This window comes from Podarcis pityusensis (genome assembly GCF_964106645.2).
Source record: "Podarcis pityusensis genome assembly, chromosome: 15".
Classification (NCBI taxonomy): Eukaryota; Metazoa; Chordata; class Lepidosauria; order Squamata; family Lacertidae; genus Podarcis; species Podarcis pityusensis.
Genome location: NC_138040.1, coordinates 3,404,881 through 3,423,227, shown reverse-complemented (window position 1 = coordinate 3,423,227; position 18,347 = coordinate 3,404,881). Strand labels below are relative to the sequence as shown.

General features: G+C 46.9%; 1 protein-coding gene across 1 annotated transcript in view; it reads right to left on the bottom strand.

The window, feature by feature from the left end:
* Positions 1–18,347, bottom strand: part of ULK2 (unc-51 like autophagy activating kinase 2) — a 69,098-nt gene that overhangs the window by 14,079 nt on the left and 36,672 nt on the right. The window contains exons 11-17 of the mRNA XM_080982840.1: positions 15,905–15,955; positions 14,312–14,400; positions 9,856–10,024; positions 8,385–8,445; positions 3,651–3,788; positions 2,569–2,714; positions 1,391–1,471 (exon numbers count right to left, since the gene is read on the bottom strand). Coding sequence (XP_080838966.1) covers positions 1,391–1,471; positions 2,569–2,714; positions 3,651–3,788; positions 8,385–8,445; positions 9,856–10,024; positions 14,312–14,400; positions 15,905–15,955 — 735 coding nt within the window. The remainder of the gene's footprint in view (positions 1–1,390; positions 1,472–2,568; positions 2,715–3,650; positions 3,789–8,384; positions 8,446–9,855; positions 10,025–14,311; positions 14,401–15,904; positions 15,956–18,347) is intronic.

Sequence of the window (18,347 nt, the reverse complement as noted above, 5' to 3'; positions counted from 1 at the left end):
CAGGGAAGGTCAGCTGGGGTCACAGCGCTGGCTGCTTGTCCTCCATCTTGGGAGGGAGCTGTACTTGAACAGTGCTACCCCCCCCCACAAAAGCCAAGCGCTTGGCAGGCAACCGCTCTGCGTGTGTGCGATTGTGCCTGCCTGTCCAGACAAAGAGAGCCACGGAAGCTGACCCAACAAAGACCTGTGTGTAGGACCATCCACAAAGCTAACCGAGGCTGCCTCCCTTCCTTCATTTAAAAAGGCATCCCCCCCCGCCCCCACCCAAATCTGTGCCTCTAAATCGGGAGAGGATTAAAACCAACCCTGCTGTTTTCAATGAGTTAACCTTCAGTTTGTTGGCTCTGCAGCAGAACTTTCAACATACAAGCTCCAGGGCAGAGTTTTCCTGCTGCCCAAGACATCAGGAGAGCCCCAGGGGGTGCTGGGGCTTGCTTCTCGGAGGGCTGGGCTAGTCTTGCTTTAACCAAGACTGGGGGCTGATTCACACATGTGCATACAATGTTTTTTCTTCCTCTACTGTTCAGCTTCAGAAGGCAAGTGAGGAGGAACCCCCTACCTGGCTGCTCTGGCCCCTACTAATGAAATAAAATAAATAACCTATGTGAAAGAGCATGCAGATATGAGCGCCCCCCTATGGCAGCATCAAATGGTACAGTCCAGGGAAGCATCACCAAGAGCTGCTTCAGTCCCCAAGAGGCCTCGGTGGAGAGAGACTCAATCTCTTCTCCCATCAGTAAAATGGGAATGTGAGAGACCAGCCAAATGGGGTTACTAGGAAGAAAAGCAAAAAACACCTTACAAGGGAAATCCTATTAAATTGCACTGTCAAGTTCATGCCCAAAGACTCCTTGATGTTTGTATAAGCAGTGCTCCCAAATCTATAGAGAATAGCTCATCTCTGCCAGTCTTTCAAGCAACTGCTTTGCGCCTAAGACCTTCTTGGGTAAGCTACCCAGAAACCTTTGCGACTTAGGGTTCTTGAAATGGGGCTAACAGTTGCCCAGGATGTGCATGTCTGGGCGGCAGGTTAGATTGGGGTTGCGTTCCGGCTCTTTGTGATGATCTTAGGCTGCTGTAAAGCATTTGATAGATTGCTCTCTGAAATATGAAGCAGCGTACAGTGGTACCTCGGGTTACAAACGCTTCGGGTTACAAACTCCGCTAACCCAGAAGTAGTACCTTGGGTTGAGAACTTTGCCCCAGGATGAGAACGGAAATTGCGTGGCGGTGGCGCGGCAGCAGGAGGCCCCATTAGCGAAAGCGCATCTCAGGTTAAGAACAGTTTCAGGTTAAGAATGGACCTCCGATTCAAATTAAGTTTGTAACCCAAGGTACCACTATATATAAATGACATAAATAAGTGAAATGGGGATGAGATGCTGCTCACCTGAGGAGTTCCGGCTCCGGGAGTCGTGCCCTTGCAGCTGCCCACAACAGCAGTGCCCAAGTTGCTCAGGGATGGTGCCAACTATTAGAGAAAGGAAGGGCACGCACCATTATTATTTTCCGGAAAAAGAAAACAAGGGAGCATTTGATCAAACAAATACACCACAGGTGCCCTTGATCAGCAGCTGCTCCTTTAAAAACACCTCATTGTGATTTATAAACAGGATCTCTGATGCACAGCTTTCTGAACAATAGTTTCAGTCTCAACTTTTCTGTTTCCCTTCCCTCTGACCCCAATGCTTATGGTCCTCACTGCCTCCCCCCCCCAAAAAAAATCACATGAGCTGCAACTTCCAGGATGATGCCTCATGTATCGAGTCTTGGGTCCATGAAAGCTGATGGCAAACTTAATTTTACTAGCTGGAGACTCTGTGATTGTTTTCACTACAATCTCATTGCTCTGGTTCACACTATCCAGCTCAGAGCTAAAGTGAAAGGGTGCAGGTGAGGAGGATGTGGTTGTCACTGCAGTCACAGCAGACTTCAATTGTCTGTATCCCGGCTTGCATCTGCATCAGAACTATTTAACTGTGTATATGTATGGAATTATTTTTTCATGTTTGCATTGGGCTGTACCCACCGTTATTCCTACTCAGAGCAGACCCACTGAATTTCATTAATGCTGTTACAACCCTGTTTTTAATATATGAAACAAATTGTTTTATAGATGGAACTGTCTTTTGTTTTCACACACTCTCCTTATTTCGTAATCGCAACTGGTCTTATTTCTCTTATAACCAGATAGCTACATCCTTGTAACCTGCCCATGGAGTTTACAGGGAAGGCCAGGTAAGACCTCCAACCAACAAATCAATTTGTGCTGTGCAATCCCAAAGCTAGCACAAAACTAGCTGCATCCTGTACCCCAGTGTGGAGCTGGGTTTCCATCCCTGGCATGGCGCCTGTGGGGGCCTGAGGCATTTCAAGCTTGCCCTGATTATTAGAGAGATTAGACCCTTCCCCCCTCCAGCAGTGAGGAGCTACTTGCTGAGCACAAGATTTTGCTATCAAGTGCACACCAAAGCCCTCTTTGAGAGTCGTAAAGGCAGAATGCCTTTAAGCAACCACCTCTTTTTGGGCTAAACTGCACCTTTCAAGTGTCTCTGCTTATGCACTTACCGAGCGGTGAAGGGGAGTACGGACGGGAAGATCCTGTGGACAGCCTGCGCCCAACGCCCTGCGCGGAATCAGCTGGCACTGGGGAACAGGAGCCGGTCTTCAGGAAGCCCATGGGGCTGGTGTTCGACCGTCTCACCACAGCAGATCTACAAACGAAACCCAAAAGGAGACTTATGTCCAGTTTCAGGGAGAGATCTGTTTGCAATATGTGCACCTCTTTACTCTGGGTCTTTTGACACTCTAGGACAGCCTTTGCCAACCTGGTGATGAGCGGGTAAGAAATCAAATCAGCAGCAGCAGCCGCCAACGCCAGCCTGTCACTAACAATCTTTAACAGAGACACATTCTCAACCTGACCCCAGAATGTTCAGCTTTTGTTTGAACAATAGCAACAGTGACTTCCCAACCCTTCTTCAAACATTAAACAACTTCAGACATATTTGACTATTTAGATACTGTTCCACATCAACCGTTAGGATGTTTTTTCCTGCAACATAACCTCCAGTTGCTCCCACCAAATATCCTGCTGGGTCTTGTAGAGTTCCAATGTGCCCATCAAGTTAGGTAAACACACCGTATGTTTAAAGCATATTTAGAGGACATGGAATCCACAGAGAACCGTAGTGTATCCCCCACAGACCGACAACCCCCAGCACCCTTAAACTACAGTTCCCAGGGTTGGGGGTGGGGTTGTGTGTCATTGTGTGTGCTTTAAATGTACAGTGGTACCTTGGGTTAAGTACTTAATTCGTTCCGGAGGTCCGTACTTAACCTGAATCTGTTCTTAACCTGAGGCACCACTTTAGCTAATGGGGCCTCTTGCTGCTGCCGCGCCACCAGAGCACAATTTCTGTTCTCATCCTGAAGCAAAGTTCTTAACCTGAAGCACTATTTCTGTGTAACCTGAAGCATATGTAACCTGAAGCGTATGTAACCCGAGGTACCACTGTACAATGGCCTTATAGTCATATAACCCAATTCAAACAAAGAAACAACATATGTGTTTTTTTTAATTACCCGCAAGACATCTTCCTTTGGCGAGGGCGGGCAAAGCAAATACGGAAAAAAAAAAGTTCTCTTACCTGGGCGACCCATGGGGGTTTGACACGGGGCTGGCAGCCGAGGTCAGGTTCTGCTCGATGCGCTGGTAATTGCGTAGCTGAGTGGGAACTGGGATTGGTGCCGTCTCGCTGCGGGGGGAGACCGACGGCTGGCACTGCCTGAAGGCGGGAGGCAAGGAGAGGGGGAATGAGGGGTGGCAGAGGAGCCGCTTTTCAATCTGCACCATTGTCCAGAGTTAGCATGGGTCTTCGGGAGAGAGGCAAATGAACAAGGGCCTGGGTTTCCCGGCAGGGTCTACATGTGCGCCAAATAGTTGCGGTTTCTGGACAGCGGCAAACAAGCCTCTGCTAATGAGCCGGAGTGCAAACCAGCAGGGACTGGAGACTTGACTGGAAAAATCAATCATTTAACTCGGAGGAAAGCAGGTCAGCTGCACACTGGGCCCCTCCCCTCCTTCCCACAGGCAGGCATGCGGGCAGAGAGGCTGGAGGACGCTCTCTCCCCACCCACTTCCAATGTTTCAAAACAAAGTCATTCTAGGAAAATCCACTGTGGGGAGGGAACAGGAAGTTCAGGAGCAAGGATGGCTGGCCTGCGTTGCCTTGTGTTTGTTCAAGGCTCAAAAAGGCAGGCGATACGGAGAACGGTTTGGAGCAAGAAAACAGCTTATGTAACTAGTCAATAAACCAGCCAAAGATTATCACCTAAGCACGCTGTTGTGTGGGTGCATGTGTGGTTCATGTGCTTCTGCTGCAAACTTCTCAGCCAGAGTAGATGCTGGCCTCTTGAGAACAGCTCAGCTAAACACAGGTCAAGATATGCTTGGGAATGAGCCACACAGCGGCAGCCGCTGCCCACGCTCTGAAGTGGATGCCTGAAGTTCACTAGCTTAGATTTGTGCCAAAACGTTTTGGGGAAGGGTAGATGTGAGGGAAGACCTACAGGCGCAAACTGTGCAGCCCACACTGGGGCAAACGGCACATCAGAAGAGAGCCTGGTTACTGGATCAGGCCAAAAGGGGCCCATCGAGTCCAGCACTGTTCTCACACTGGCCAAACAGAAGCCCCCAGTCAGCAGCCCACAAACAGTAACTCTCTCCACACTTATGATTCCTAGGAACTGGTATTCAGAGGCATAATGGATGAAGAACGTAGTGATTGTGGCTACTAGCCATTGGTAGTCTTCTCCTCCCCCTTTAAAGTCATCCGAGTTGATATCCATCACGACTTCTTGTGGGAGCAAACGCCACAGTTTAATTATGCACTGTTTGAAGAAATCCTTCATTTAGTCTGTCCTTGCAGCCTTAGTTCTTCAAACTATGGGAGACAGTTAACCCAAACTATCTGTTCAGACCTGTTCAGATAACTAAATCTGTTTTCTGTGAGGAAGAGTCCATAGTCTCAAAATGTTCGGTGACTAATCCATCATTTGCGGTCTCCTACATTTTTGCATTTTATCTCATAACTGTTTTCTTACATTAATTTTATTAGTCTTATAATTTTGGTAGTTTATGGGTTGTTAGAGGAGGGTTAGTATCACAGGTGAGGGACATGTCACCCTCCTTCTGGGGTCACCTGTGCATCTTTAGTCCCCACCCTGCACTCACCCTGTGGCTCCTGGAAGTTGTCAGCATGTGACAGCAGCCACACGCCAGGAACGACTGACTAGCCAGCTAAACCTTTTTGCAGTGGGGAAACCAGAAACTGTACACAGTATTCAAAGTGTGGCATCACCAGAGATTTGCAGGAAGTCTTTAGGATGTTGGCAGTTTCATTTCCAATCTTTCCCCTCACAATCCCTAACGTGGGCTTGATGCCAAGAGCGGAGTCCATGCTAAACGTGTCCCCAAACTCTCCTCCTCTGAAGGGACAGCATGCATTCAAGCAGATTTCAGCTAAGCCCCTCAGCTTCAACTTGAGAACTTTGCAGAAGACTTGGCTGCTTATTGTCTCTGCTTCCTCAAGAATCCCAGGGGTGTCTTGCCTCTTCAAACGACATTTTTAAATTTCCTTAGTCTTTTCCAAGCTACACAGGTGAGCTTTGCACCATCACAATGCTTGCTAGATGCTTATGAAAGGGCAATGGATGGATCCGGATGCAGCAAAATCCGCAGGGGCCCCATCTTAACTTTTTCATGGCTTTAAGATTTCATTGCTAGAAACATCTTTGATTTTTAATGACACAGCGGTATACAAACATTTTTATAAATCAACCAATGGAGGCTAATTTATCCAATCCAGGGAGGAGCGACAAGCTTTGCTCCTTCCTCAACACACAACGGCTTCCCAAGTGAACAAAAGCTTGCTTCTGTAGGAAGCTGGAAACTGGATGGCAGGCTGCGGAAAAGAGTTTTGCTCAGCTGTTTAAGCACCACCACCACAAAGCCCTGGAGAGCCCAGTTCAGCTTCATCCTTGTTGCCATGGCAATATAATTCCCCATCTCTCTGGAGCCTAGCTCCTCTCTCACACCTTGCCGAAATGGAAAGGGCTGAAATCATTGCAGCTCAGCAACTTAAAGAGAAGAAAGCTGCTAATGAGGTTTTCCCACAAGGAGGCTCTGCAGCATCTGGGACGATGGAAGCTGGGCTTGGCCACAGGGGCTCTAGCACACAGAAGGATGCACAGGAACAAGCTATGACTGACACACAAACACATGGGAGACAGATCGCTTCAGGACTCTCTTAGCACCCCCAATAAGAAAAGGTTGCGATACCGTCACCCCAAACATTAGAGCAGATGGCAAAGTCCAGCATGCACAGCGTCACCTAGCCGTGAAGGCAACTCTCAACTGAACTTGCCTGCAGGACAAGGAGTTTCCCCACAACTGCAGCTCTCCCATCTGTAAAATGGGCATAATAGTACCTCGCTTCATAAACAGTCAAAATGCAATGTAATTTGCAAGCGGCAGAGTTTGAACTCTCCTGCCAACCCACCCCCACCCTGCTAAAAAAGGAGCTGCCGACAGAGCGAGAGATTTGCATTAGGGCCCATGATGTTGCTGACATGGCACCCCCAGATGCTACTGGACTTCACTGGCCATGTTTACACAGACTGATGAAAGTCATAATCCAACAAAATCTGGAGGGCACCACGTTGGCTATCCCTGGCATAAAGGCTCTAATGCCCCCCCCCCCCCAAGCTCTGATCCTCCAAAACTGAAGTTAACCAGAGTAAGAAAACTTTCGGGACCTTGGGGGGGGTGGCCTGTTAGTCTTGCCCCCCTGCAGCCAACAGCAACTTGAAAGCATTTGGCCACAGTTTTCCCCAAGCCAAATCTCCCCCATAATCCAGCAGTTTTCTCAGGAAGAGGGGAAGCATGTGAAGTTTCAGTTGCGGAACCCTCACTCACAATTGCAAATCGACCTCAAATTTAAATGAGTATAAGAGGAGAAAGTGAGAGCCACCTTAACAGTTCTGCTGAGAAACCAGCTCATCTTTCCTCTGAAATGTTTCCATTCCAGCTGGCAGTCATAAAAACTCAGTAACTTAAGATCCAATCTCGCCTCCTTTTTGTGCCATGTCTTTTAGAGTACAAGTCTGAGAGCAGGGGACTGTCTCATTATTGATCATTTTTTAGTTGCTGAGGGAGTCCTTTTCGGCTGAAGAACAGGGTAAAAACGCTTCAGAAACAAATGAAATCTGCTCAGTTTCACCAATAATCAGAATTTTAAAAAAATCTTACCAATTAGAAAGCAGCCAAAGTTCTCTCAGGGCTTCCCCTGCAGCACAGATAAGCATCTTTCGCCTGAATCTAGATAAAAGTCTGGCCGGGGCTACTCTGCAGTGTGCAAATTCAGAAGCTGCACTGAGCACAACATCAGCACTTTTCCGGCAGAGACAGTGCTTTTATTTTTTTTAAAGGACTTTAAAACGGTTTGTTTGGGGGAGATTTTCAGGGATTTGCTGCTGCTGTACTGATCGCACGAATGTTATGCCTTGTACGCCTGTGAAAGCGGCAAAATCAAAGAGTGGCTTTGGGGTTGATGCCGAAGTGTAGCAACCAATTGCGCAACGGACTCTACACGGTCTCCTGTGGCACAAGAGGGAAGAAGAAAGCAAACAAGAAGAGAGCCACAAGCTCCAGCTTTGATTCCGTTCTTGCATTGGCATAGCTTTGCTTCCAACTGAAGGATTAATTTGCTGGGGTACAAAGGCAGCAACGTTTCTGAATACCAGTTGCTGGAAACCACAAGAGGGGTAAAGAGTGCTCTTGTGCTTGAATCCTGCTTGCAGGCTTCTCACAGAAGCAGCTGCTGGACCACTGTGAGAACAGGATGCTGGACTAGATGGGCCACTGGCCTGATCCAGCAGAGCTCTTCTTATGTTCTTACATTCCAAGTTTACAAGACTACAGCTCTCAGCCTTCTTCAGCAGGCCACTTTTGTAGCACATCTTGCGACACAACAAAGGCAACAGGTTTGTTCAGGGTAGGGATATTACTGGTTCTTGTTTAAACAACACTGGGGCTTGTGAATTGGTCTTCAGCTGCAGTGTGGGGATCCACTGCTGGGTCACTGACAAACCTCAGAGTGTGCCTGTGCAATCACAGCACTGTCCTCAACCAATTAAAGAGCCAATTATTAAGTGGGCCCTGTAAATGCATACGGTTTTGCTGGCTGGAGCTCATGGGAATTGTAGTCCAAAACATGCAGAGGGCATCAGGCTGGAGGAAGCCGATCAAGCGACTTTTCATTCCTCTACACTCTGGGCAATGAATGTCAAAGCAACAGAGCTCAACGACCGTTATCACCTACCCTCCGCACATCAGGAATTCACTTGAGGCCCGACGGCCGACTGCTGCCAGAGGCATGTCGTCTGTATAGCAAAAAGAAGACACCAGGAAACAGGCATTAGGGCCCAGGGAGTGGCAGAGATACAGCAAGCGAGAAAGAGAAACTCAGCAATATTTTAATTTGAAGCTGTGCTAAGCGACACTGCGCAAGGAGACAATGCGGCTCTGTTGAGCACAACACAGCCTATTCACACGCACACCATATTCCTGAATAGACGCTGATGGGAAGCTGGCTATTATTATTATTATTATTATTACTACTACTACTATTACAATTTATTATCTGCCCAGCACCATGATGTCCCACAGTGAGTTACAGCAATTTAAAATTTAACACTACGAACAGTCTGAAAAATTACAATCACAGGAACAAGGCGGTCCCTGAAAAGGCAAATCTCTGGCCTCAAGAGGCCAGGGGAAAGAGGTGTTTCTTCAGCGTATGGCAGAAGTGAAGTGCAACCTGCTTCAGCATAAAAGCTGAATCACACGGGCAATGCGTCAATATGGCCTCCATAAAAGTTGCAGTTTCACAGCAAAGTAGGTTACAGCTGGCAGGGAATAGATGAAACGGTGGCTGGGATGCCCTCAAGGTTGTTACATACAGGAGACTCCCCGTTTACATGGGGGTTCTGTTCCAGGCCCCCACGCACATATGTGAAATTGCGTAAAATGGGGAACACTCTACTCAACCAAGCCCCACTCTCTCTCTGGCTTGTGGGAGCCAGAGAGCTTCAGTTGACCAGGTGCTTCCCATTTCCAGGTACCAGGAACCCATTTGCGTGTTGTGTGCAAACAGAATGTGCATAAATGTGCAGTTGCTTATACACAATGGCAACACTCCCTGAGTAAGATGGGATGAGTTTTTCATTTCCAGCAGGGAAAGGGAAGTGTAAGGGGCTGCTGTTGAAAAGCTCACCCCTGCCCTGAGCATAGGCTGACCCCCGTGAGCCACCATTCCGGTGGGTACAGCGGTGAAGTTATAATATGAGATGGCAAGTAGATCCTGCCTTGGCACCCCTGGAAAGGGACCCTGCTAGCAAGGAAAGGAATTCAACGTGGATTTATTCCATGCTTTTAATCCTCTGGAGTTTTGATTTCATTAACCTATACAATCATGAGATTGAAAGGGATCAAGGTGGTGGGGGGAACACAATGTATAGCTTTTCAAACCTTTTTTCCAAATTTTTTTTTGCTCCTGCCCCAAATTTGCCCTGGGAATACCCCAGTCTCATGAAACCCTTGCTCATTTGCAAGACACTGGAAGGAAGGCCTGCAGGAGTTAAGGAGAGCTCTCTGAATGGGGATGGGGAGAAAATGAAACAGGAAACATACTCAGCAATGACACGAGTAAAAAAATAGCAGTGCATATTTCTCTTTAAATATTAAAAACGGCAGCGACAAATGGCCAAGGGCCAACAAATCCAGAGCCTTACATGACTGGTCGGAGATGTTGTGTGGGACCAGAACGAAGTCGTCCGTATCGCAAGAGGAGTTCTTGCTACTGGTGCTGGTGGAGTCTTTAGACACCTGAAGGTAATTCGGAGGCCCCAAGGGAGGAGAAGAGAGGTTGTCTTCCTGGATATGTTGCATGTCTGGGAGGGACTGAAGGGAGGAAAGAGGAGATGTCAGGATCCCTTGCAGGGCCTCCACTGGGGAAGAGGCTGGCACAAGGAGAAGGGCTATGCATGAGCTGTTATCCTTCTGCTGCCCCACGTAGGCCCAACTTGATTTATTTGTATAAAATGCAAAAACTTGCATTGATTGGAGAGCGGACAACAGGCCGTTGGAGTGCATGGGTACACATGCGAGGGCATGACTATCACCTGCTGTGAGCTACCTTCAGAATTGCTCAATCAAAGGGAGGCATAGAAACTTCTAAAACTGCTGATCCTTGAGGCAACTGAGCGAGGCACTGTGAGTAGTCCCTTCTGCCCCCATGTCTCAGATACGCAGCTTGCACCCACCAGGAATATGGTGGGGCCAGTTTTGTGGAAATCCCTTCCAGTTGATGTCAGATAGGCTGTTATCTCCAAACCTCTGGCGCTTTCTGAAGACTTATTATTCCAGCAGGCTTTTTACCTGAATTCTGTTTTTAATTCATTTTTAGTCTTATTGTATTGGGTCTCCCATACACGGCCTGGAGACTGATGCGATTAAGTGCTGTGCAAGTTGTTAAAATAAATGATTAACAGGTAATAAAACAAGGGTGGGGGAATCGAACGTGGCCATCAGGAACTTCCGGGGTGCCGCCATCGGTAATGGCGGACTCCCTCTGATCCAGAGGGAAAAGCTCCGCGGGAAACAGGTCTTTCCCGCTACAGCAAAGCGGGGACCCTTTCAAAAATCACAGGCGGATGAAGCCTGTGACCATGGGACTCGGCGGGCACCTTTAGCGCCCCAACCCGTAAAGGAACCCATTTATGGGCTCCGGAGCGAAGAGGGGGAAGTGGCGCGGTGCTGAGAGTCAACTGCTTCTTCCGTGGAGCGAAGCCGCACAGCCGTTACCGGAGAGCGCTGCCTTTTTCCTGGGACAATTTGGCTTTTAAAACAATTACCTGTGAGTATTTTAATTTCGGACAATTGGACTTTGAATAATGACCTGCGAGTAGAAAGGAAAATTGGACTAAGAAATTCATTTCAATTTGGCACTGAAACGGGAAGGTCCAAACAGGAAGTCAGCCTTCCGTTTCTTGTAGATAGATTAAAGCAAAGAAATGGCAAACTAGAGTTCAGAAAATCGCTTGTAAAGGATTAACTTTCATCATTTAAAATTGTTGAACCCCCTTCGGAAGCAGGAGAAGAGGGGGGATTTTTTTTGGACTGTTTAAACCTGCAGAAAGAGTGTAAAGCAAAGTAACTCTCCACTGTCTTGATCCTGGGAGCGGGTGTCAGGACTGACGTTCTTTGGGAAGCTCATTGACCAGAGACAAACGTTTTTGACAGATAGTTAAAAGAAGAGAAACATAGTGATTCCATTGTTCTCCTTCGCATTTTAAAGGAACAAATATTGACAAAATATCTGAAAAATGAAACTTTGTTGTTAGATCTGCTTTTAAAAGAAAAGAACAAATAGAAGTTCTTCCCCTAGAGGGAGTCTGTGAAACTGTTACTAAATCTGAATCGGGGAGCTCTGCAGCTGCAGCAGATTACGATCGTGGGAATAGACTTCTGACCTTGCAGAACAATGTATTCAGAAGCTCTGATGCGTGCCTTCTGCAAAACAAGTGCCCTACTGGAACAGCTACATGAGAAGACGGACTTGATGACTGCTGCGATCGGAAACTTCGGACAGGTAGTGGGTAACTATATAGAGCCCACCCAGGAATTAAATCAGGAGTGTGCTCTGACAGATCAGATGAGGGAAGAGGATGTTGTTGAACCTCGGGCGCCAAAGATGGAGGGAGCTGTGGCCCAGCAGGAACATGAGTTGTTGGATTTGACAAATGAACTTGGAAAAAGCCAGGCTTGGAGAGATAGAGTTTTGTTTGGTTTGGAAATGGGGGGTTGGATAGACCCCCCTATGCAGGGATGTTTTGACTTTCCAAGTCTGGCAATGGGCCGTGAGATGTTTGGGGGTGTGGGGGCTCTCAATTCTGGAGGGATCTTGAAACATGTTTTTAAATACTACATGGAGTCTAGTGTGGACTATGGAAAAGGGGCTGATTTGTCGAGAAGGGTCAAAAACACTGTCAAGTTGGAGTTTCCACGAGTGAAAGGAGCAGGAGATAAAGTAAAGTACAGGTATAAATATGAAGAAGAGCTGCGGAAGGGACATGGAAGAGATTTAAGGGCCTCGGACATAAGATTATCAGGTTAATGAACTAGATTGATGGGATAGAAAGGACTGACAAAACCTGGGACCAGGAGGAAGAGATGCTGGATGAAGATTGGAAGAAATTTTTTTTTATTAGGATTGTTTTATAAAATTGATGAATGTTAGAAAAATGTTGGAACGAAATTATTTGGCTTTAGCAAAAATGTTAAAAGAATTATGTAAGAATATGTTATGGTTATGAGAAATTGGTATAAATAAGATCTAAGTTTTAAGTTTTAAGGTCTTTTATAGTAAGATAAGGTTAAAATAGATTAAGGTAATGTAATGACAGAATATTATGAAAAATGGAAAGGATTTGCAGTGACTATTAATAACTAGGATACAAAAAAAGGGAGGAGTGAGGAGGTCAAAGAAAGAAGGTAATGACAGCCAAGGATATGAGAATATTGGATTTGTTTTTAAATTTTTGTGGCTTATTTTTGTTTTTTGATTGTGTTCTGTTACGTGCTTTGTTCTTACTTTTTGATTTTGATTTTTATCAATTTGTATTGTTTGATTGTGGTTTGTTTTTCTTTTGTTTTTTCTCTTTCTTTTTCTTCTCTGTTTTTTCTGTAACTTTAAAACTCTTAATATCATTAAAAAAAAAAAAATGAATGTGGCCCTCAGGACTCTCCCCATTCCACACCTGGTCCCCAGCCCTTTTTCACACCTTCCTTGAATGCTTTTGCCTAGCTGGGATGTGTCCTTGATTGCCTCTTGCTTGTTTGGATGGAGAATAGAGGGAAGGCTGTATATTATTGTTATTTATTTCATTTCTATACCACTTTATATTTTAAAGAAAAATCTCAAAGTGGTATAAATGTGGGTATAGAAACTAGCCTACTGTACAAACCTCAAATTTACACCCATTGCTCCGCCCACTTTTGACTCTGGCCTAGAGATGGGAAGGCCTGGAAAAAACCTGGAAAAATTAGGAGAAAACCAGCTTTGTGGAAAAACTGCCCCCCCGCCAATATTTTCCCAGGCCTTCCAATCTCTACTCTAGCCCCACCCACTACTGGCATGTGGTCCTCAGAAGGTTGCCCAGAGGAGAATGTGGCCCTCAGGCTGATAAAAAGCTTACCAACCTCTACTCTAAAATAAATTTCTCTTGGCACCACCCAAAAGTTGGCCCAGTACAGAAGATGCCACTGTTCTCTATTTTGCACCGAAGCCCCCCAGGCAAACGCGACAAAACCCACCAAAACAGCAGAAAATACACGGTTGTGGAAGGAAAGAGCCTGCAGAAAATGTGCTCCCGACTGTCTACTAACTGTTCTGCGAGGAGGCACCTCGCTCACCCGAGAGAAGACGGCTGCTGGGTCAACGGGGACCAGGGGAAAGCAGAAATAATAAGGGTCACTAGAGCGGAAGAGAGGAGTCACTGAGGAAGGCCCTTCAAGTGGAACCGCAGCCCAGACTGATAATTAAAAATTAACTCTCTCTATGTTTAAGAAGGCAAACAACATTTGGGGAGCTGCTGCACTTGATGGCGGAAGGGGAAATGTAACAAGAAGAACCCATAATGCACCAGTCTCTGTCTGGAAACATCCTGATCAAGTTTACTTGGCCTTGTTGATTCTGCCAGCCCTAGGCCACGTCCATCGCTGACTGACCAAGAGTAATTGCTCAGCTCCTCAGTTATGATCTTTGAAGATTCGCTAACTACTTCCTTGCATACTTTCAAGTTTCATCTCAGCAGGGGCTAGAAACATGAGTGGGACATCTTTGAACGCTTGGAGATAGTTTCTCAACCATGACAAAAGGTCTCCCTGTCTTCTCCCTAGCCAGTTTTGTGCACATCCTTACTCTTCAACAGGCAACCTGAGGGCGACTCTGGGGAAACTGAGACTGCCTAGACCCTTGGCTTTGCTTCTCTCCTGCCCCATCGGGATGCTGCTCCTGATGGCTGTAGGCAGTACAGCATCTCACAAGGGCTATAAACTCTTCTTTCTTTCTCCTTCCTTCCTTCCTGTCTTTTTAAAAGAAGAAGCTGAGACTGAAGGTGCACCCAGAATGGATTTCTGCTCCCCAGGGATAAAGACTGTGGCCTCCCAAATCAGAACAGAACTTACTGGTGGAGAAGCAAATCGGCAGGAGGGGGAACTGCCGCAGGAGCTGCCAGAGACGGAGCCCGTGTACGTCGGCACTGGCACAGGGCAAGCTGTGGAAAGGAGAACAATGTAAGGAAAGTGCAGGTTCTGAGGAGTTTCAGTGTTTCTTTTGGGGAGGGGGGGCATATGAAGAGAAACTACCCAGATCGCCTTTAGTAGCCCCCTCCCAGCATGAAAATTGCCATGCTGCAGACAAAAGCTTTCGGCAACATTTCAAGCCACTAATACATGGAAAGAGGATCCCCCTCCACTACATTGCAATCGAAAAGCCCAAGTATCTCAGAGGGGGTAGAATGTCTAAAGGAGCAGGAACCTTGCAAAAGAACAGAGTATGATGCATGAGGTAGGTAAATGAAGGACCAAGTGTGCAGCCTGGGAGTCATTTTGGACTCGCAGCTGTCCATGGAGGCACAGGTCAATTCTTTGTCCAGGGCAGCTGTCTACCAGCTCCATTTGGTACCCAGGCTGAGACCCTATCTCCCCGTGGACTGTCTCGTCAGAGTGGTGCATGCTCTGGTTATCTCCCGCTTGGACTATTGCAATGCGCTCTATGCGGGGCTATCTTTGAAGGTGACCCGGAAACTACAATTAATCCAGAATGCGGCAGCTAGACTGGTGACTGGGAGCGGCCGCCGAGACCACATAACACTGGTCTTGAAGACCTACATTGGTTCCCAGCACGTTTCCAAACACAATTCAAAGTGTTGGTGCTGACCTTTAAAGCCCTAAATGGCCTCAGTCCAGTATACCTGAAGAAGTGTCTCCACACCCATCGTCCTGCCCGGACACTGAGGTCCAGCGCCAAGGGCCTTCTGGCGGTTCCCTCTCTGCGAGAAGCGAAGTTACAGGGAACCAGGCAGAGGGCCTTCTTGTTAGTGGTGCCCGTTCTGCGGAACACCCTCCCACCAGATGTCAAAGGAATAAACTACTACCAGACTTTTAGTAGACATCTGACGGCAACCCTCTTTAGGGAAGCTTTTAATATCTGAAGGACTATTGTATTTTAATATTTTGTTGGAAGCCCCCCAGAGTGGCTGGGGAAACCCAGCCAGATGGGCGGGGTATAATTTATTTATTATTATTATTATTATTATTATTATTATTACTACTTACTACTACTACTACTACAAAAAGTATTGGGGATAATAGCATCATTGATACACAAGAACCTGTGGTGGTTCTTAACATAAATATGTTAAAGGGTAGGAAACTACAAGAAGGAAGCAGCTGGAGGGAAGGACTCATGGTTTCAGTTGTCTCTATACTAATGCAGAGCATGGGAAACAAGCTAGACAAATTTGAGCTCTTAATACAGGATGGCAAATACGACCTAATAGGCATTACTGAAACCTGTTGGGATGAGGGGTATAAACTATTCAAAAGGAATACCCCCATCCCCACAAACACATTTAAAAGGGTAGTTGAGATTCCTGCATTGCAGGGGGTTGGACTAGATGACCCTCAGTGACCCTTCCAACTCTACAATTCTATGATTCTATAAGTATGGGGGGTGGGGGTTGAGCAAAGATAAGGCAGAAAGGAATTCTGACTTACACTTTCTGACCGTTGAAACCTGGTCGAGGAAAGGGTGGTTGAAGAAGGCTTCTGCAAGAGAGGAAAAAAGTTGGCTGCATGACACATTAGCCTCTAATCCAAAAGGGGGCTGCAGAGCTGCAGGGTGAGGGATCACAGCTCTCTCTCTCTCCACACACACACACACACACACACACACACGCTTCTCCATCCAGGGCTCAAAAAGAGCTCATGAAAGATTAAAGCTTTCCCAGCGTATGTGTTGCTATTACACTTGGAAAAGAAATACAGTCCATCACTTTAAAGATGCAGCTGGCCAGAGGGATCGAAGGCAGGTACTTAAAAGCCCATTTCCTCACAGACACAGGCTTGGCTTTCAGTTTTTGAAGCGCTGCTTGTATTAATTGAATCACACACTTTGCAGATCATGGAGAAGGGTTGGGTTTCAATATTTGGCAGTGGAAGCAAAAAAAAAGGGGGGGGGAGATGTAAAATTTTCATTTTTAAAAGAATAACACGTACTGTAATTGGTAGAGCCCAGTGTACCCTGATGGGGGTGCAACGTTGCCCCCTCCCCAGTCATTTATTTATTGCATTTATATATTTCCTTCCAAGGAGCTCAAGGTGGAGTAACGTGGTTTCCCCTCCCTCCTCATTTAATCCCCACAACAACAATGGGAGGTAGGTTAGGCGGAGAGGCAGGCACTGACCCCTAAGGTCATCCAGTGAGCTTCATGGCTGGGTGGGGATTTGAACCCTGGACCAACACTCTGTTGTAAACAAAAATCTGCCCTTTTTCCCCTTATGGGGTATCCAAGAGCCCATACAGAGTCCTTACGTAGGTTCCCTATTGGTAGGAGAGAATAACAGAGGCCAACCAGAGAATATTGAGAAGCAAAGCAGCTAGTAAGCTTGATCTTTATTGATCTGTTGCAACAGGGTGCTCCCCTCACCCGCAGGAGAGGAAGAGGACCCAGAAAAATGGCGTGCGAGGCCTTATAAAGACTTTTGAAATTGCCACCCTGCAGATCAAGACCACCCCCAGAAACATCATACATGCATCACAGAAGGGGTGTAACTTAAGACCACCCCTCAGATACATCACACCTACATCACAGAAAAGGCAGTCTAAAGCAGAAATTTGAATATTGTTTTTCTCCTGTTGTTTATCTCCTGTCTGGCAGGTTACTTGATTGGATTGCCTGGGGAGCCCGCCATTCTTTTGTAGTGATAAATACTTAGTTCCTGGGGCAGTTCACATGCTCACACCCTGTTCATATCTTAAATGTGTCCTTAAGACAGGATTTGTGAGGAAAGAGACAATGGGGAGGTTTCCCACTTTGACCTTGCAGAGAAAACATTTGGTCAGTTTAGGAATCAAAATGGTTCCAGGTTGGCCTTCCTGTGCTGATCTATGTATGTGCTTGGTTGGTACGCTTATGAACATGACCATATATCTAAGACCATAAAATTCCTATCACAACTCTAACAGCTACACTACACAGATTGCTCATCTTGTGTACAACACCTTGTTGCAAAGCAAAAGTAACTGCACCCTCAGGCCAAAACCAGTGAGATAACAACAACAGCTTTGTTTTTGTACTCAGCTAAACATCGCTCAGAGCAGCGGTAGGGATGATTAACAGAGCTTGGACCCAAGTGTCCCTGTTCAAGGCTCAGAGCAAACAGCAGTGAACCCAGGAGAACGCGTTATCAAACTCAGCCACCTCCCTCCCCCGAGTCATTTTAAGCGGAGGAGGGGGGACAGGTCTAGCACTGCAGGTCCAACAGGCTTTGACACCCTGAGTCAGAACAGGGTGTTCTGCGGCTCAGGAGGGAGAGTCCAGACACCCTTGATAAGCGGCTTTGCTGTCCTGGAGTTAGCACATGCTGTCCTGCGAAAGGCTGCGGGGCAGCTGCTTGAGGGGGGCTCCAGCCGCCTCCCAAGTTACTGATTTCCTAAACTGGACTTCCTTGTGGTGTGGGGACTAACAGACGAGCAATGGAAGTGGGTTGTGAGAGCCCTTGTGGTGGCCAAGAGACTCAGGCTGCAAGGTTGGAAAGAAAAACACGCACCATCTATCACCCGGTGGGTGGGAAATCTCACTAATCTCAATTTCATTTGGACACCTATGGTGGACCTGCCCATATTAATGAATACATTTAAAAGCGGGATTATTGGCTACAATGGCGTGCTTCTTTCAAGCCTCATTTCAACAGAGGGAGATGGCCCTGCAAGTGCCAGGGACGTCCTCTCCGCTGGCAACCCCCTGACCTAGCCTACCTGGCAAGTCTGTTGTGAAGATAAAAAGGGTTACAGTAGCAGCAGCAGTGAGCTCCTTGAATGGGGTGGGGTCTCCTTCACTGGTGGTATTTTTATTTATTTTTTTGAAAAAGGTTAATTGTTTGGCACGCTGCAGTTCAGCCTTCTCTGACCTGGTGCCATGTTTTTAAATGCTAAGTC